Source organism: Bactrocera tryoni, chromosome 3 (assembly GCF_016617805.1).
Source record: "Bactrocera tryoni isolate S06 chromosome 3, CSIRO_BtryS06_freeze2, whole genome shotgun sequence".
NCBI classification, from domain to species: domain Eukaryota; kingdom Metazoa; phylum Arthropoda; class Insecta; order Diptera; family Tephritidae; genus Bactrocera; species Bactrocera tryoni.
The window spans coordinates 7285213-7306100 of record NC_052501.1 but is presented as its reverse complement, the minus strand read 5'-3'; the positions used below and the strand labels follow the sequence as shown (position 1 = coordinate 7306100).

General features: G+C 42.9%; 1 protein-coding gene across 2 annotated transcripts in view; it reads right to left on the bottom strand.

Annotated features, from left to right (window-relative positions):
- The window catches only part of LOC120773042, a 364532-nt gene that overhangs the window by 95897 nt on the left and 247747 nt on the right, over positions 1 to 20888 (bottom strand). For both annotated transcript variants that reach the window (XM_040101971.1, XM_040101972.1), the window contains 2 exons: positions 4407 to 6099; positions 824 to 3127 (listed from right to left, as the gene is read on the bottom strand). In XM_040101971.1, coding sequence (XP_039957905.1) covers positions 824 to 3127; positions 4407 to 5969 — 3867 coding nt within the window. In that variant the 5' untranslated portion in view covers positions 5970 to 6099. The remainder of the gene's footprint in view (positions 1 to 823; positions 3128 to 4406; positions 6100 to 20888) is intronic.

The following is a 20888-nucleotide window of genomic DNA, read 5'->3' as shown; positions in this document are numbered from 1 at the left end:
AACACACGATGGAAGCTCAACAATGATGATGACTCGTATAAAAACATCTGAGTAGTATGGTTCCAGTTAAACTACTGAATTAGCCACTTGCTAAGCAGGCCCTGGAAGTCTAAAATCATGGCAGAAAAAGCAAATGTGTATTAAAGGATGCTGGTGTATGAGGCGCCCAGTCATTCCGGCACAAACCCAGTCAAGCAAGTTTCTACTGCTAGACTTATAGGAGAGTACCGAACGGGATCCTATCGAGCGAGACGGGAAACTGCACTCCATAAAGAGCTTCTCAAAGAGCTGAAAGAACAATATGGTGGTAATAATAAAGATAGCGGTGACGAGGGTCATACATATAAGTTGCCCGGCTGAACCTGCATCACGGGATGGCAGCTGCGGCTGTTATCGCTAGTAAATTCCATTCGGACGACCTGGTCATCATATTGATCCAGGAACCATGGACATACATAATATAGGTTAGAGGCCTCGATATCGATATGTTGTACTTCTCAGTGTTCCTAACGCAGGGTGTGGTGGACAAGGAAAGTTCGGACTTCATGCTGGCAGCATACTTTCAAGGGTGATGCTTACATCGCCCCTACAGGGATTCAAAAACTGGTGGACTACTGCAAAAGAAGTATTCGAGACACTCAACTTTACCTAAAAACGTGCCATGTGACAAGGTTCTGCTTTAATTGGAATGATCGGGTTCATAGAGAGAATATCTGTTACATTAACTAGTGCTAAGACTTGTTAATAATTAAAATTCTTAATAAAAAAGTCAGCTCAGGCTCACCAAAAGTATTCGGATATTATTTATATTGTTTGTACTCACCTCAGTGCAAAATTCACAGCCGCATTGCTGCAGCGTGGTGGCCTCCTCCTTCGTCTCTACATCTACCAAACACAGCTTGCATGTGAAGGGCTCGAAACGTTTCAACGGCAGTGCTGCCGGTGCCGCATAGTGTCTACCGTCGACAGTGTCCGTTGGACCTTTGCCCGCAGATGAAATTTTTATCGTCAAAGCGACATCATCGTCATCCGCACCGGCCGCACAGCGTCCGCCGCGTGCATCACGTTCCATTGTTGTCTTTGACATCGCCAGTAGGGAGGTTATGGTGAAGGGATATGTTTGCGATGTCGGCGGCAATGCGTAGGTGGGTGCGGGCGTGGTGGCCGATGAGCAGGAGGCGGAGGTGCATGGTGTGCCAGCCGACGAAGCGACCGATGTCGGCGAGGTCGGCGATGAGGGCAGATCGACGAGTATGCCTGAGGTGTTGCTGTTGTTAGTGCTGTTGGCCGTGTACGGAGACATTGCTATCGGTGCTTGCAGGACGTTGGCGGTGGGTGTGATTACTAGTGTATCTGGTGCGACTACGCTGGCTGCAACTGACGCGTAAGCTGTTGCTGTTGCTGCTGCTACAGGCGTTGTGGGTGTGCTGGCATGCGGCGATGTGATGCTTGAGGTGAGCGTCGCCGTGGTCATATTGGACGGCGGTGTGATGCTGCTCGCGCTGTGCGTACTTGGCGCATCGGCCGAGCTTTTACGGGAACAATTACCACTGCTGCTGTTGCCGGCACCGCTGCCACCGGCATTGTGCTCGACGACAGTGGTATCAGCAATGCGATTACTACTTAATACAATATAATTACTACTATTTAACTGACTACTGCTTACGTTGCTAATTTTGCGTTCGCGCTGCTGTTGATGTTGTTGTGAAGAATGTGGTGGCGGCTTGTAATCAAGCGTTGCTGCCAACGCTTGCAGCTGTTGTTGAGAAGCGGATGTGTGCATTTGCGTCGCCGTAGTCGGTGCGAACGCGCCGGCAGCGCCTGCATTCGCCGCCACATTGAGTGAGTAGCGCGATCCTGAAGCGGCCAGCGATAGCAAACTTGAACAGCGCGAGCATGTCGCTGCGGCATTGATGCTCGTCACGCTGTTCCGCAGTCGATTTAGCGGACGTATTTGTTCGACGCCGCTAGTGCTGAAGATGCCGCTGCCAGTGGTGTGTGTGCGCCGCATGCCACCGCACGCACTACCACCACCACCGGCGCTACAACTATTGTGCCGCGCTACACCAGCGCCACCGTTACTAGCGCTCCCATTGTTTCTGCCGCTGGCGCCCACATGTGCCGCCGCGCTGCCGCCGAATATGGGCGAGCACAACGAGTTGGTTTGCCGCGTCAGCGCCAATACAGTCTCACACTTGCGTAGACCGCGGTACTGCACGATCGAGTGCGACTTCTCGTTGTACAAGCTGGCCGCGCTGCCCTCGCGCCGCATGATATTCCACAATTTCTGTTGCACCACATTCAGCGATGATGTGCTGCCCTGCATTGCACCATTCACGGTTAACTTGTCGCCGCCACCACAATCGCTCTTTCGCTGCTCCTGCGCCGCTGCCGATTGTTGCTTATATTGACGTCCGCGTTGCGAAGTTTCGCGCAACAGCACCATGTTCTGCTCCGAAGGCGTTCGCGTAATCTTGATCTCCGGCGATGAGGGCATCGGCTGTTGCGAAACAATATTTTCTGCGCGACAATTCAGCACATCCACATTGCCACCGTTGATCGAATTGCCGCTATTGCTGCGCGCACTGGACGACTTGCGTCCCACCAGCGATTTCAGAAAGTTCTCTATGCGCCTGCGTGGCGGCAACGTGCTACCCAGTGAGTTTACCAACCCAACATCGCCATCAAAGCCGTTCATCGGCACTGTTGTTTGCGACTCTCCGTAGCCGCCCTCGCCACCGGACATCTCGGCCTGCATAGCGGCATTATGTGAATTCGACAGCGGTAATGTTGTGGGCGCTTGCGGTCCGCCACCATTTGTACGCCGCGCCAGACCTGCGTATTTCGCTTCGTACTTCGCGTTGCGTGCAACTCCGACACCACTGCCACTTCCAACGCCGTTACCGCCACCAACAGCACTAATGTCGTTGAGGTCTTTGCCCGCATGAGCGTGGCTGTTGGCCTGCGCATGCAGTTGCGCCTGTATGTTGACTTGGTTGCGCGTCTCTAGCAGCGCAACGGTCTCATTGTCGGCCGCCGTCGAGGAGTTGTGTGAGGACCGTTGCTGTTGGTAGTGGTTGAGGTGTTGTTTCTTTGTGTTGGCCAGGTTGTGGATTGGCGAAGAATCCTACGTGTTTGGAACAAATCAGAAATATGAATTTAACTTTGACATTAAATTTAATATTTTTTTAGTTATTTGTTTATAATTTTTCTTAAATTTTTTGTTTTTATTTTCTCATTCTTGCAGCTTAAACTCAAAATATCAGTGTTGGAAAAGTTTTGTGGAGTTATTTGAAAGAAAACCGTTCAGATACTTTTGGAAAGAGCTATGAGAGTTTGTGAGACTTAGCCACCTGCCACCATCATATAACGGATTACTTATATTCTAAGTCTACTTAGATAGATCTAGACTATATCTGGAAGCAAGACACCCCAATGTTCTTCTTGCTGAGTAAAACCTCCTAAGATTTCACATGAAGTTCAGAAATGTTAGCCCCTTAGCTTCAGTATACACTACTTCGATTCGCTTTGGGTAGACTTCATGCAGCTGTTTGTAGGAAGAAGCAATTTTCCAACGTCGATGGAAAGGGATCGACTATGCTCGAAGATGCGGGAGACCATAAAAACACATGGAGATGGAAAGACGCAACATAAGCGCAGGAAAGCAGTCATTCGTGGTGAGAAGTTCGATATCTAGCGACAAATATATGGATTATGACTTGTTTGTTTAGGTCTTATTCGTCTCTCGAAGAACAAAGACCAAGTTCTACAAGTCACTCATCATCCCCGTCCTATAATATGAAGCACAGGCATAAACGATGACAACATCTGATAAGTCGACGTTACGAATTATCGAGAGACAGGTTCCATGGAAGATTTATGGTCCTTTGCTGTACGCAGCGAAATGCGCGGACTAGGTCGTGTCGTTCCGATGGATGAAAACACTCCAGCAGAGGAAAAAGAAGGCTTCCACTCTGTTGGAAAGACCAGGTGGAGGAGAAACTGGCTAAACTTGGAATCTCCGATTGGTGCCAAACAACGAAAAGGAAGAACGACAGGCGCGCTGTTGTAAACTCCTTGAAATCTTAACTTTTAAGCGACTCAGACCCAAGCAGCCCAAATGACGGGAATCTTAACTAATCACTAATCTTCATTTGTCATTTTTCTTTGAGTTCATAGCATCTTCTGACATATAATCTCCATTAGTAAGAACGTATTTCATTTGGAAATTGAGAGTTCGCCTTAGGACGAGAAAAAAATAGTAAAAAATTTTGATCCGACAATATAAATGTCAGGGAGCTCTATTGTCTTTCAAGCTGCTTTAGGATCTCAATCGAAAAAAAAACAATAATTTAGTGGTCACGCTCATACATATACGCATATAGGCATCCCTCCGCGCTACTTACTCTAGAATCCTGTTCCAGTTCCTCCTCGAGTGCAGTATAGACAGGGGCGTACCAGGAGTACGCGTGTTGCTTGCGCGTTGTCGCTGCCGTGTTTGTATTCGTTTGACCGGATTGTTGCTGTTGTTCTTCTGCTTTTGCCACTGTGGCGCTTAATGCAGCGCTCGGCTGATGATGTTTATGCAAAACAGCACCGACACTCTTGCTGCCGCCGGTGCTGGCGCTGGGCGCTCTAACACCCTTGCCCGTGACGCTGCTGCAGTAGTTGTTGTTTGCGCTACAGCACGTGGATGTGGTTACCAGATTATTGTTGAAATTTAATTGTAAACTACGACGTTGCTGTTGCAGCTGGTGTTGTTGCGGCGGCTGATGCTGCTGATATGAGGCTGGTAGATGCTTGACGGGTTTGCGCGTCGCGTATTCGTTAGCGGAGCGCAAACTCAGACTATGATGCAACTGCTGTTGTTGTTGCTGCTGCTGTTGTTGTTGTTTCGCTTGATTGCGTTTCGGCTGCTTCGATTGCTGTTGTTTTTGTAGCGTCGCGCAATTATTATTCGTATTGGCAGCTTGGTAGGGTGCCACAGACGCGGTACGTTGCGGCAACAGATCCTTCTTCGTGAATATCAATGAGGCACTACTCTTCGGCAGACGTATGGAGCGCTGCTTATCCGCAACTGTGGCCTCGATGTTCGTTAGCAACGGTTCGGTCTCGGAGAGCGGCAAATTTATAACGCAATCGTTCTGATTGTGTGACGGTGAGTCTGCGGCTGGAAAGTTGATTATGAAATGCTCAGCCGCGTCATCGAATGCGCTGTTGGCGCGCGTATATGAGTTCGGGTAGGGCGCAGCGCTAACGCCACCTATGGAACCGTCCTCACTCGACGACGAGCGCGAATATTGGCTGGCGTAGGAGGCGCGATGCGTTGGCACTGGTGCCACACTGGCTGCGGAGGCGCGTCGATATGGCGGTGGCACATCCGCTAAAGACCGTTGCGGCAAGTACGTAGACACGCTACCTTGCAACGGATAGATTGGCTCATGTGGCGGTGAAGTGCTCAAGTCCAGCAATTGTATGCAATCAAGACTGGCGCCCTGCGGTTGCGGCTGCGCTTGTGGCTGCGCGTGTTGGCGTTGCAGTAATTGCTCCTGCCTAGACTTCTCATCGACTATGGGCAGCCTAATGGACGCTACTGAACTTCGGCGCGCATTCAGATTCACAGCCTCTTTCGCGGACGCTGTTGTTGTGGTCGTAACAAAATTCAACGGTTTATCAACTGTGAATTCGTGTTGCTCGAAGTAGTATTTGTTGCGCGCTTGTTGCGCTGTCGCCGCCGCTGTTGGATCGTAACTCGACTGGTTGAGTAGTGTAAGTGGCGTGGTTTGCGGTTGTTGTTGTTGCTGGAATTGCAGTTGTAGCTGTAGCTGCTGCGGCTGCTGTTGTCGCAAGTGTGGCGGCAGGTGTGCTATGTTCTGTTGTTGCTGTTGTAGTAAACGCTGTCGCTGTGTGTCGTTGTGCAGCTCATTATTCGGCTGCAACGCGGCTGTTTGCATGGCTGGTGGCCTCATCTTTGCAATTGTAATTAACGACGCTCACGGTCTTGCTGTTGATTGCAGATGCATATATATGGCATGACACTGTTGTTGCATTAACGCTGTGACCAGCACAATTGCAAGTAGACATCTTCATAGTGACAGCCTGCAAGGAAAAAACAGAAACACAATAGATCAGTGGAGGAAATGAGAAATTCGCGCAAACTATATCGAGTAATTGATGGTACGTCAGCAGTTAAGTGATTGATTGTGAACCGTTAGGTTGATTGTTGTGTTAATGAGACAGAGGTCGCTCTTATTATAATATACATATAATATTAAATTCTCTATAATTTGGTTTGGCTTTCCTATAATAAATACAATTGCGGTGGTGAAGCTTAAGAAATCCTTAACAAGTTATTAGATAGAAAGGCACCAGGTGCAGAAGGACCTGGCGTCGTTTGAAATCTCCATTTGGCGCAAAGAGGCAGCAAAAGGGAAGAACGACTGGGGCGCCGTTGTAAACTCGCGGTGTCTACGCCAATAAAGAAGTAGATGTAAAGTCTGGCACTACCCAAAAGTGAAGTCCTTTGAACTATAGTTAGGTCATACAGCTCTGAATAATTTTCTGCAATTTAAGTCTCCATTTTTGTAAGAAGGGACAGATGTCGTGTTTCAGCATTTTCTTCCTGGAGTAATAATAACAGGCGCAACGCAAATGGAAACACACATTCCTTTTACGAACAAAGAGGGACACCTCATAATTCTCGCAATGGGGATATGGAAAAAAGAGCGCTTGGTTTTACGCCCATCTCCCAATGCGAAAGTGTAAGAACACCCGCAATAGCATCACACGAGGCCTGCGCTGACGGCTGAATGGTAAGCGAGCGGTTATATAAAAGCTGATCGCGAAAGGTTCGCTCCAATGTCTCTATCGAGAACGGAGTTACTAAATACCTACTCTACGCATACCTATTCTACGGACAAGTGACCAATCCTTTCCGGGTAAATGGTGGAACCAAGAACGAACAAAACAAACAAAAACATAACTAAAACAACAACAACTACGACTAATACATGGACGACCAATGCTATGACAGGGACGGCTTTGGCAACTGCATATAGGACCCGAGAAACTCGAAAAGAGTCCTTTGAAGGCACCCTCCTTGCCTCCAGCCAGCAGATGAGAAAGCGTGTTCGCGATTGTATCAGCCACAGAACGCCGGATAAGAGAGCAGATAATATAGCGGATACCAACCAAAGTACCCAAATATGGAATAATCCAATTCAAAAGCAGCCATTAGTACCAACCAAAATACACTGGCTGTGAGTGCAGGTGAAGAAATAAATCTCTAAATCAGTTAAAGAAAAACCGGTACCAAAGAACTTTATTATAGATAAGATTGCCAAAGATCAGGCTAGTGCTGGCACATCAATTTACGAAGAGGATATATAGCGCCAGAAACAAATAGTAGCGGAGTACAAAAGTCTCCTGAAAAGAAAACAATCCGAACATAACTCCGTAGACTCCTAACTCGTGTGGCTCAGTCTAGCGAAGCCGGACAATGGCGATGATAGAGTCTTAATGTTTCCCCTCGTTCTCTTTGATACAAATTTGACAGTTAGCGCGCGACATGATTTTCAGCTTTACGCCATGAATACCTAGTCCTGATAGAACTCCCACAATTGCGGCGAATTTAAGTTTTTTATGATTGAACAGCTCCAAAGAGCTTTTGTGTTCCACTCTGTGTCAGAAGGATTTTGTAACTAGACTTGTGCTGTCTATTTTAGAGCTTGCTTCAGTACTAGAACGCAAGAGCTTTATAGGATTTGCGAATGCATCAGCTTTGCAATCCAGCTATTTCTCAGTGGCTAGGCACCCAAATAAGTTTAATATCGAAGTAGCTTGAAGCTATTGCTAGTGAAGTCTTACACTCCTTGACTAGTTTAGAGCAATAAAGAACGCAATCTGGAGATTTTTTTGTTTCATAAAACGGAGATCTAACACCGGAAGGCGCCTTAAGTAACTGCAGAGTAGCCATCGAAAAGTTGTGAAGTCTCTTGTGACAAGTAAATGAAGTCAAGATTTCCGGCTCTTATAAATCTTTCAACGCAACTGAATTAAAATATTTTTTTTTAATTCTACCTGAGAATTATAACATCCTCAGCAGAAGAGTCTAATTTCTGATAGTCAGCGAGACAACTTAATGATCGAACCATAACGCCAAGAGTAATTTGACAAGCGACTGAAATAATTTGTTCCCTCAAAGCAATAATTTTACAACAAATATTAGATTACCTTTTGCTTTGACTACAATGAAATTCGCTAATGCCTTTCGTGTTGTTTCTCCTTTGTTGCCACTTTGCATTAAATGCATACTTACAAAGTACTTAAAAATCCAATTTGCAGCAAAGTGAAATAAAAAAACAAAGATGATGGCAATTCGATATTCCATTTCGGTAAGAGAATTCGAAATTCGATTGAAAACGACAATTCAAATTAATACTGTGGTCGTTTACGAAGCACCGAGCTTATTTATCATTGCCATTCACTTTGTAAGCTGTCATTTTACGAGCACAATGGCGGGCACAAACGAACGTACTGGGAAACTTTTGTCGAACTTTTCAGCACTTTGTTGAATTAGAAGCTGATAAGATCAACAGTAGCAACAATGCAAGGGAGAAGTGCAAAACACAAAAATAGCAATTTAAATGACAGCAAGAGCGAGTAACGAACTTAAAACAAAATACACCTAAAATAAGATGGAAGACAGAAACCAACAAAAAAAAATGTTAGCGGAAAACTAACGGATGTTAAGAGCGCCACGAATGCATTTCCTTTGCAACTCAACTCCTGTCATTTGTTTTTCTTTTTTTTTTTTTTGCCCACTCACACTAATCCCTGTGTGTCTTCGTCTCTTCATTTCATTCGACTAATCCATTTAGAAAATATTTCAATGTTTGAGAATTATAGCCATTGTCATTGAGGAAGAGATGCTTTCATTACATTAAGGTGGTCCTTCAAGGTAATAAAGGGACATTATTGCGATACTGATTGTAGACCATAAACTGCGTCGTTCAAAATTCCGAGGCTCAGATTATTTCGAGAAGCCGCCAGCGGAACCTAATTTTATATAATGTATTGAGGTCTTGTTCAAAAAAGAGTTGAAAATGGGAATCCAGATAAAACGTCCAGCGAAGCCCATCTTTATATGTTGTAAGGACTTCTTGGCTGAAGACACTTGAAAAGGGTTTAATTAATATGTTAACGGATTTAAAGGAACTTTAAGGTCTTCGAGCTAGTCTTGAGATGACTAGATGTCTTTAGATGAGTTATTTCGAGAATCCGCCAGGAACCTAAGTTTTTGAATTTTGTATTGAGATCTTGTTAAAAAAAAAAGAGATTTAAATGGGGATCCAGAGAAAACAAAGTTTTCGAGAGAAAGGTTCTGCGGAAGATTTATGATCTTTTGCGCAATAGCAACGGCGAATACCACAGTCGACAGTACACGCTGACTACGCTGGCTAGGTAATGTCGTTGGAATGGATGAGAACATTCCAGCTCGGAGAGTATTCGACGCAGTACCCGTCGGGGGAAGCAGAGGAAGAGGAAGACCTTCACGCCGTTGGAAGGACCAGGGGGGAAGGACATGGATACCCTTGGAGTCACTAATTGGCGCCAACGAACGAAAAGGAAAAACAACTGACGCTCTGTTAAAAACTTCGGCTATAACCGCGTACGCGATATCTACGTCCATTAGCCAACTTTAAATATTGTATAGAGATCTTGGTTGAAAAAAAATTGGAAAAGGGCAGAACTTCAGGGTCTTCGAGCTAATATTGAAGTCATAGATGAGTGAAAAAAACAAAATATTCCAACCTTCGTTGATAAATTTTAACCGCTGCTTGACAAGTAGCCTTAGCCATCTCAGTTAACAACACTGCTTAGACCGCTTAAGGCTTAAGAACGAAAACTTCTCGTTTATTTAGTTTATTAAGGCCCACCATAATAAAAATATACATAAAGTACATACATGGGAAGCTCGCATATCGCATGCTCCACTCATCACTCACTTATTCATTTTTCAATCAGTCGCAGCATTGTGCCACAGCTCGCCGCCGGCAATGGCGAGATGGAAATGCGCAGCAATTTCAGCTCAATTGCATTAAAGTGATTTCCGCTTTGCACCCGAAAAATGTGCAGCAAACGTCAGGCAGTCGAGCGTGGACGAGCGCACGACGGAACTATGAACACAAGGCGAAGACGAGCGCGCAACGCAGTCGCGTGGTATTTCGTTACAAGTCGTAAAAATAGCCAAACTCGTAAATGCTGGATGGAGCAACGTCAAGCGGAAGTAAGCTAGCGCACATACAGCCTTAGCAGAGCTCATCCTGACTGATCCCACAATGAGCAGCGCGACCCCGTTGCCTGCAGCCTGGAGCTGCCGTGTAACATTCGACTCCCTGCCGCCACCACTCGCTTGCCGCTGCCAATGGTTATGTCCAAATCGACTAAATCTGGCCGTGAGCAATGCGATGTCAAATGGCAATGCCGGCTTTGGAAGCGTATTACAGCTGTCTGCAGTAGCGAGAATAATAAATTTTGTGCGAGCGAGGCGCGGCGTGGAGGGGAGTGCGGTTCACGTAATGTGCGTTACTCCTGCGCGCTACAAGCAAGTTAAGACTACCATTCCAATGTTGTTTTGATTTCATTTGTTACTGTTGTTGTTGTTGCTGTTGTCGCACAATACACTTCTGCTAATTTCACTATTTGTACTATCTCCGCCGCCGGCTATTTGCGGCAGTATGAGTGCTGATAGTCGTGCGTAGATAGCGGTACTCGCTGTTGTTGTTGTTGGCATTTTAACGTTGCAGCCCGCAAGGCAAATGCCATACCATTCATTTCCATTGTGTGCGCTCGCAGAAGGACACACGGAAAGACGCATACTTTGTAGACTTTGTAGACTTATAACAAATGTTGCAAATGCAAACGAATTTCACGCTTGAGCTATGCTGGAAACTATGATAAAACGTCGAATTAATGAATCAGCAACGTGGAAATAATGCAAAGCGAAGCCGGCCAAACATTGTTGGCGAGTCACAAAAGAGCGGCGTTTGGTGAGTGGCAAGGGGAGCTCAACTTTAGTTGATTTGGTGTGTGCGGCGCCAGCGACCATGACTCAGCGGATTAAAGCTTTTCCAAAAAAAAAATTATCAAAATTAAGAAATAAAAGTTACCGGTGAAATTAGTAGACACTACAGGGTTACCAAAAAGCAATTAGGGATGTTTATGACTCAGCGCAAACTGATCCATCACTGCATCAGCTGCGATTTTTTTCTATGCAAGGTCCAGCTTTCGCAAAAAAATCTTTTATAGTCTGCTCTTCTTATATAATGCCACGTTTCTTGGTTGTTGAATAAGTCAGAGATTGACTCCATCTATATTTATAAAATTTTTGTGGATTAAATATCAGCTAGTAGACAGAAGCATTTAAATTCTCTCTGTTCCGGAGTCTAAATATAGGGTTCTTATAAAAAAAAAGATTATTACTCAATGGCCGCTATAATATTTATTGCGGAACAGGATATTATTAAATTTACCACGATGTTTGTAACACTCAGAAGGATACGTTTGAGATCCGAAAAAATATGGTAAATGATCAACGTGACAAGCTGAAGCGATTTAGTCATGTTCGTCTATGAGTCTTTATCAAATTAAGCTCCGTGGTTTCTGAATTATCGATCGGAAATTTCTCGCACGTCTTTTTCTCCCCAATAAGCTCCTCATTTGAACCGCCGATGACGAACCACTATAAGAAATAGCTGCCATTCAAAAAATCATAATCAAAAAAAAGATCTTCATTAAAGATTTCTCTTCCTTGTTTAGTAACCCTATCTCGACTCTAAGGTTGTTTATATCAAACAAAGCGGTAAAGAAAATAGCAAACCGTTTTTGTGGAATGTAAACCGATGGCTGCTTACGTTTTCAGATTTAGTTTGGTGTGAAGGGCTTGTGAAGCGTATTCTTGCATTGGCAAAGCCGATGTTCTTGAGAAAGAGAGTATCAACTTACAGAAAAATCTATAAAGTAAACATATAATCATTATTATTGTTTTCAGTGAGGAAACGACCAGTTGTTTATGAGTATCTCTTTTCACTTTCATTAAATCATAGTTCGCCGCTCTTTTAATGATATACTACTGTGAGCAAATGGAAAGGTGAATTTTTAATTTATACTACGTGTATTTTTCTGTAAGTTGGTAGTACTGTAAGTGACATCTGTGCTGAATTTCACGTCAAAATATTCATTAGTATTTGAGACACGTGTCGTTCTGTGAGGCTCTAAAAGTGAATTCTTCGATTTTTACTATGTCTGAATTTATTGAACAAAGAAGTGCGTTCATGCTGCATCGGTTATTCGTGATCGTTTCGCCACATTTTCAACTAATATCGTGCCGCAATCGCCGCTTTCGCCTGACTTACGTTCGTGTAACTTCTGGCTATTCAGCAAACTCACATGACCACTCCGACGTCAGCGTTTTGACTCAATTGAGGATATAAAAGCTGAATCGAAGAAGGCTCTGATGGCAGTAACGACGGAAGATTTTTCCAAATGTTATGATGACTGTAAAATTGGTTTGCATAAGTGTAATGCAGCGAGAAGAGATTACCTTGAAGGAGATGAAATGGACCAAACTCAACTTTTAATATGATCACAGTACTTTAGTGTTACCGAAAAATACTATATGTATCCATATCTAAGAAGGTTGTGTACAAATTTCAAGTTGCTATGTGCAGACGTTTCGTACATGCTTTCTTCACCGACTCTGAAAGCAATGAGTTTCAAGATAAATGCGTTTAAAAGTTTGGGATCCCATTACAATAAGTTAAAAACTTTTCGAAATACGGATCAAATTAAAATTTTCGGAGAATATTCTCGAACAAATATGCCTGTGATTTACATACAAACAAGTTGAAATTGAAAATTTGATTTTGAAATTACTAGTGGACAAACCCTTAGTCTTGACACCAATACCATGAATATCCTTTTCGTAGTCTTAAAGTACTGCTCATCATTTCATTTTCATTCACTATGCATTCATATTCACGAAGGCCTTTTATATAAGATTAAAAAAATGCCGCTTTTAGAATTGTATAAAACATTGGAGTCTTATTAAAATAACAGACAATTTATGGTTAAAGTAGGAGATTTCATATCTGATGAACGGTAGATAAGGGCTGACGTACCACAGGGCAGTGTTTTAGGCCCAACACTATATTTTAAATCATGTAGTATGTATACAGCAGATCTTCCAACAGCTAATATGGTATTGACATCAACTTTTTCGGATGACATAGCTTTAGTGAGTCGTCTCATAATATCATCAAGAATATTAGCTTAGCACATAAGATTTGTCAGTGAATGACCAACTAGCGTGTAAATGTGAATGAACAAAAGAGTAAGCATGTTACATTCTCGCTAAGACCAAACAAGTGCTCAGCAGTAAAAATGAACAATATTTTAGTACCCCAATCGAATGAAGTAACTGATCTTGGTATTCAGCTAGATAGAAGGCTCACGTGGAGAAAACATATGTATCTCTAGTAAAATAACTTGCATGAAGATAAAAGTGGCAAATTTAAAATGGATTTTGAATAAAAACTATAAACTTAGCTAAGACAACAAAGTGGCATTGAATTGTAATACAAAGGTTGCATTCGAAAACGCTTAAAACAATCATGTTTTTCCCATGGTATATGCGTAATGAAAACACCAATAAATCTTGGTATTCCAAAGTAAGGTAAGGAAAGAAGTAGAGGAAAGCAGAAACAAATACACATATCTAAACCGCGTTATCACCCAAACCCATTGGCTACTGCTTTGGTACATTCCTGCGATCAAACACGTCTAAAAAGAAGATATTCACGTATGCCTGCCTACTAAAGAGCAATGTATCACCAAAATAGCTCTATCACTTGCTTGAACTTGTCTAATTTTTAAATAGACTTAAGATTATATAACTTATTGTTAGGCTTTAAAAAAGAAGAACCAATAAATAAAGAACTATTGAAAAAATAATCAGCATTAAAATTTTGTTTTCACTATAAAAGCCTTAGTTCTTGTCTTGAAACGATTTAACAATCACGAGGTTACCAACTTGAATGACGGAATATAGAGGCCTTGCGTGCTTATTGTTTCGAAAACTCTTTTAAAGACAGGTTTTTAATCATCAATCACTTTATCATTTTAGTTGAACACTGAAAAATATATGAGAGCTCGCCATAAACCCCACAGCTTAAGCTTGAGTTTTCGCCGATGTGAATTTGGTCAAAGTACTGTATTAGAACAAACAGTGCACTAAGAATGTTCCGCTGATCCTATTTTATAGAACTCAAATATTTCGCCAGTTTCGTGGAGCAAACGAACGAAATTTTAAAAAATTATTTAAGATTACGTTTGTAAAAGAAAGAAAATACCAGATAAGATGGTAGAAATTCGATTATAAATATTTATCGCAAACAAGTTGCTTGCCAACTTAACTGAGGACCCTACATTCATTACTGGTGACGAGACGAGGGTTATTTATGAATATGACTACGAAACTGTCCAACAAACTTACGAATGGCTCTCCAAAAATGAACCCTAACCGTAAAAACCAAAATTCGTTGAAGTCACCGAAGGCCATCCTAGCCGAGCCGAGAGTTATAAGAATTGTGTGGAATTTGTATGCGATAATAAAGATTTGTGTTAAAATACGTACATTTTCATGTTTGTGCGTTCAGGTCAAATTTAATTTATCTGAACATATCTTGGAAAGTTTTGAGAGAAAGACTAGAAGAAATTTTTGAAGATTTCTACGCAAAGCTAGAAGATGGCCTTTACTTTAATGAACCCGTTCTCATATATGTATGTCGGTTCGAAAGATTGTACGAAAAACTGGTTTTAAAAATTATATGAAGAAGCAATGGTGATAGATTGGTTAAAACTTTCCATTATATAGACTTTAATGTTTTGAAATTCATTTTTTCAAACTTAAATTTGATTAAGAGAAATTCTAAAGTTATAAATTCTTCCGATAAAAGAACACATCCATTATTTATGAGCTTGGAAATTTTTACTATTCTTACAGCAGACTACGATGCACTGGGCTGTGAGAAATACGCTGAAATCAGAATTCCACCGTAAAATATTTGGAAAAATACAACAAAAACGCAAAGAGCTGCAATTTTGCAGAACGGAGAGAGTGGCAGAGCGGAGAGAGTGGCAGAGCAAATAATACATATTGCGAGGAGAGAACAAACGGCGCTTAACAGCAAGTAGTAAAGTGTCATTGTGTATTAAATTTTTTTTACTTTTTAACTGAGAACACACATTCCATCATACATACATCACAACACACCAAAACGGATTTGTCTGGGCCACAAATCGATTTTATAGACTTCTTCGCTACACTTTCTAACCAAAATTTTGTGTGATGTTTCCAACGCCGACAGTCACATAAATCTTCTGCATGCTGAAGTGTACCAATTGGTTGGTTGATTGTTGTTGTTACAGCACCATTGATTTGCATGCCACAAACAACGATGAATTGATGATGGAAAATTTTAGTTTTATGAGAATGTCTGATGTGCCAATCCAGTCGTTTCAACTTGTCCGATTCGCAATGAATTCGATTCATCTTATTCGGCGCTGCCAGTCAGTTGCTCACTTCACACGCTGCCCGCGGCGCGCCAAGTGCGCCAAGTAGTGGATGGTGGTGCTGTGAAATGGTGGGCGGAGGAAAATCTGCTGCAACAGCAGTCTGCTCGCCGCCAGCATCACCGGGATCGCCAGCATACTTGCATTGAAAATTCAATTTGTCCAGCTGTCAATTCATGCTTAAATAAATTTCACTTGTCTACTTCGACAGTGTTCGCCTTTATGCGATTGCGAAGGATAGCTGGAGCATGAGCGATAATATGCTGGCGTGTGGCTGTCAGCAGGCGATGGCGGCCGAGTGAATTGACAAGCGACTGCCGACCGCGCAACAATCAACCAACCGACCGCTGACATCCAATAACGCCAGACTTAATAAATTTTTTATTTATTTTTCAGTTTTGCCAAAGTTCATTCTTAATATATTTAGGTGCTTGCCAGCAGTGTAAATCTGCTCATTCAAGCGCTGCGCAGCTAAATCTACTATTTTACAAACTCAAATTTATATATGTACATACCCTTATGTGTTCGCACTCGCTCTAAGTAATCTTTATGACTAATCTTCACAAGTCTGTGCTTTTCACTAAACATTTGTCTCGGCTCATACATTTTGGCTCTCTTAGTTCGTTGCCGCTCACTTCTAATCAAATCTCATAAATGAAAACTTTTGCAATTAGACACGCTTGAAAGGAGCGCGTGTTAAACTCATACATACATATGTACAACTGAACAGTGCGTTAGACTTTCATGGCGCAAAAGTGAAGGACAGTGGCGCACAAATATTTGCAGAGTTCCACAACTTTTCGGAATATGAGAATTGCCGTCATCGATTGGCCTTACTCTGTCCTTGTAAGTTGCACTCTTTTCAAAAAAATATTTATTTGTAGAAGTAAAGTGAAAGTTGGCGAAATTAATGAGATATAAGACAGTGTTATAACCAATTCTAGCAATTTTTTTCACAAGATTTTCAACAAATTTTACTATTGTGAATGACTTAAGTGAATAAGTCCCATCGAAATGACATGCAAGATTTTTTATTATGCTAAAAATTTAAATCTTAAGTTGGCAAACGAAAACATATGGCTTTTTAACGAAAATCGAAAAATAAAGACAGAGGGCCAGAACAGAAACTTGTGGCAACTCTGCTGTTATTGACATTATAGTAGGCCAGTTTTTCTGTGAGAAGACTTTTTGTGTCCATTAGTATGAAAATATGAAAATTTGTTACATTTTAAATATATTCATATTTTTTAGCAAAATTTATTACTTGGACACTTATCAACAAGCTTCGGTAAACATTATTTGCCGGCAATGAAAATTTAACAATAAGCATTAAAGTTAAATAATGTAAGATATTATGCTCATCAGAAAACATTCATTCTACAACAACTTCCTCACAGATGGAGCACGCTCTTGTTAAATTCTTCTCATTACAGAAGCCTCTCGAATAACTTCTCGCAACATTAATGGCAAGCTCAAATGCAAATAAATTATGCGATAATACCGTTGATCAATGACAGCAACCGTCTCTTGTTTGTCTTGCAAAAAACAACAACAGTCCTTACAAAATGAGAGCGATCATATGCGAAGAACAGTTTTACTATGAAGGGCACACGATTGTTTTTTCTTTATTTTGCTTTATCTTCTTCACTAAGGGCATAGTTTGACATTTTTGTAATCAGAACACATTATTACCAGCGAAACATGTTCTCTTCAGTTTCTCTTAATTATTTAGGATACTTCAGAGATTGGCCGGTATTAGGTATAGGAGGCCTAAGAGAACTATTAACCCGATTTTAACTATTTTTGACAAAATACACATTCTCATTGGGAATTTATGCGTTTTCAATTTCATGAAAAACTCCACGGAATCATACTCGTAGATTACTGAAAAATAGCCAAGACTAGAGCTTAAAGAAGTCGAAATAAGAAGCATAAATATAAAGGCTTAAACCCTTTCTCTTGGCCTGGTAAATTATGCCAAATGGATATGTATGTTATTATTAGTGGGCAAAAAAAGTGAGACAAGAGTTATTCGGCGTTGGATTGCGAGGTTGACATTGTTGCTGGTGTTGATGCTGATTCCAAGATAAACGAAATTATCTACGACTTCGAAGTTATGACTGTCAACAGTGATTAGAAGTGCAGTGTGGGTCTTACCCCAAATATTGCGCAAACAATAGACGCCAGTGAATTTTGGTATTTTCCCAAAAGTGTGCGCAGGACGTGATCCTTGAATTTAATTACCAAGTGCGGGTTGGGTATTTCCCAAAGTAAAGACAGGTACACGAACGTGTGTAGCTGCAATGTCTGCAGCACGTCAACGAGGAGCAGAGTTCCTCGGGGGGGAGAGCGATGACTCAGGGCCTACGGTGGTCCGTGTGGAGTCATCTGCCGATGATGGAGTGAGGCAGACCCGAAAGAGCCTACCGCGTAGGAAGGCGCGCTTGGGATCATCACCGGGGAAATCCGGTGAAAGCGAAGCTAGTGAGGCGAAAAAAGGAGAGAAAGGAGCTAAGCGGAAGAGTGCCGCAACAAAAGACGGCGGTGAGACGACGGACAGCGGCAGGAGACAGGAGAAAATAAGGTAATTTCGAAACCAAATCCCGCTTGCGCAAATAATGGGGGCGGAAAGCAGGGTTCTGTTGTGGTGGGAGAATATAAGGGTCCTATAGTGGGGGGTGGCTCTATCAGCCACCTTGCAGCACTCAAAGCTGTAACCGCTGAGTTTAGCGATATGATGTTTGGGGTTGAGCAGCTCGAGTCAGCTACCAGGAAGGGGTTCATGGCTCTTGCGTCGAAATATGAATCACTGGCAATGACAGTGATTATGGAGAATGCCCACCTTCGCGCGCAAGTGGATGCACTGCACAATATTAAGAGTGCAGTTGGTCAATCGACCAGAAGTGTGGAGGCTCCAGTAGTTTCGGCGCCTGCCCTACCGGCACCAGTGCTAGAGGCAATAGCGCCAAAGGTGCCTAAACCAGTGGAGATCTGGTCTGTTGTGGTCAGAAGCAAGGCTCCTGCCACCTCATCCAAGGAGGTGGCCAAGAAGGTACAGAAGGAAGTGGGTCCTTCTCTTGGTGTGCGTGTGCACGCCTTGAAGCCGATTAAGGGTGGTGGTGTGGTCATCCGGACCCCCTCCATTATGGAAAGGGACAAGGTGATTAACAATACCAATGGAAGAACTCTTCGAGCACAACGTCAAGGAGAGTTGTCCTGGGGCGAAAAAAGCCGACGTCAGGGTTGGAAGCAAGCCCTGGACGGTTAAGGCTGATGGTAGGGCGAACGTCGTCCTGGAAGGAGATGACAAAGTCATGTCATCTCTTTTGGAGACAGGAGGAGTCTACGTTAAGTGGTTATCCTTCCGTGTGCGTGCTGATAGCCCAGTTGCCGATTGTTTCCGGTGTATGGGCTTCGACCACCGGGTTGCGGATTGTCGGGCCAAGTCCGATGTCTGCCGGAGGTGTGGCCAAGAGGGTCACAAAGCTGTACGTTGCAACAATGCCCCGCAATGTCGCAACTGCCAATTCAAGGGTGAGCCGGCTGGACATCTTATGATGTCCGCTGCCTGCCCAGCATACAGCGGCATCATAGAGCGCGCGTTTGCTAGGCATTAATGGGCGCGCTGTTTCAACTCAATTGCCAGGGGTCATATGCCGTTATGTCCGAATTGGGGGGTTTTATGATTGAGGGTGGGTGCGGTGTTGCCTTACTCCAGGAGCCCTACGCCACTAATGGTGTGGTTAAGAGTCTCCCTGGCAGTTTTAGGATATTTACAGATCTTGGGGCTATTGTTGCAGTTGTGAACAATCCGAACTACACAATCATAGTTTTGGATTCTTTACAGCTGGGAGTTTGCGTATCTATAGAAGGGGAGTTCGGTAGACTGGTTGTCGCTAGTTTGTACTGCAAATTCAGCGAAACCCTAGAGCGAATGTTATTCATTCGATGGGCCAGGAGGCGTTAGCGACATTGATGTTACCCTCATGAATCAGGCAGCTAGCGGAGCATTTGACGTTAGGTGGGAAATAAAAGGAGGGTGGGGTTTAAGTGATCATAATTTGATTCAAATTATGGTTACTGCCAGATCTCCTCCCTCGGAGTATGTAAGTCCATTGCGGCGATGGCGTACCTATGGTATCGACTGGAGCCAATATGGACTCTCTGTTAAGGAAGCGGTATTTAAAACGCCGCTTAGTGAATTTAAGGAATTGGGGGTTGACGATCAAATCGCTCAGCTATATGCATATTTGGGGTGTGAATGAAGGTTGCTGCGGAAAAGCGAATGCTACCGCGGCAAGAAACTCAAATGGTGGACGCACGAGCTAACTCTGAAGAGGAAGACTGTCAGGCGTTTGAGACGGAAGTTTCAACGTGCTAGATGTTCCAATTCTGATAGGTTGCCCCAGATTCGTCATGACTTTAGTACCGAGATGAGAGAGTATAAAGACAGCCACGACAGTCTTGGGGCGTCAAAAGCTCTTCTCAATACAGCGTTTTATTAGGCTTGCTTGCTTGTCTGTATGCCGCACTGTCTCAACGAATGCAATGCAGGTGCTATTAGGAGCTCCCCCGTTTGATGATTGTCATACAGCGAGCTGTTGCATTCATTCGTCAGCAGGTACCCCCTCATGCGTGGATGTTGATAATATCATCGGCATACGCCAGCAGCTGTACACTCTTATAGAAGATTTTGTACCTATTCGATTGAGTTCTACAGCTCTCAGTAGATTAAAGAAGTCTCACGATTGTGAGTCGCCTTGTCTGAAATCGAACGGCTCGAAGAGGTCCTTCCCGATTCTGACGGACCTTTTTGTATTGCTCAAAGTCAGTTTACAGACATCGCAGCATAAAATCAGCTCCTTTTCGTGCTGTCAAAAGCAACTTTGAAATCGACGAAGATATTGTATGTGTCGATTCTCTTTTGCACGGGTCTTTTCCAAGATTTGGCGCATGGTGAATATTTGAATATAGCCATCATTCGTTTTTTTCAAAATAATACTAACTAAATAATAACCAATACATAAAATGTGAAAACTGATACTAATTACATTTATATAGAAAATAATTTTTTTTTTTAATTTTTTGAAACTTAATTTTTAACCTTTTTAATTGGGCTCAAAGGACTATTAACCTTAATTTAATAACTACACCTAAAATTATACTCCCATGTAATATATAAGTATGTACATATATTTAGTTAAGGGACTAAAACAATGTTTCCAATTTTTACTAGAATATGCTATTTCTTCCGA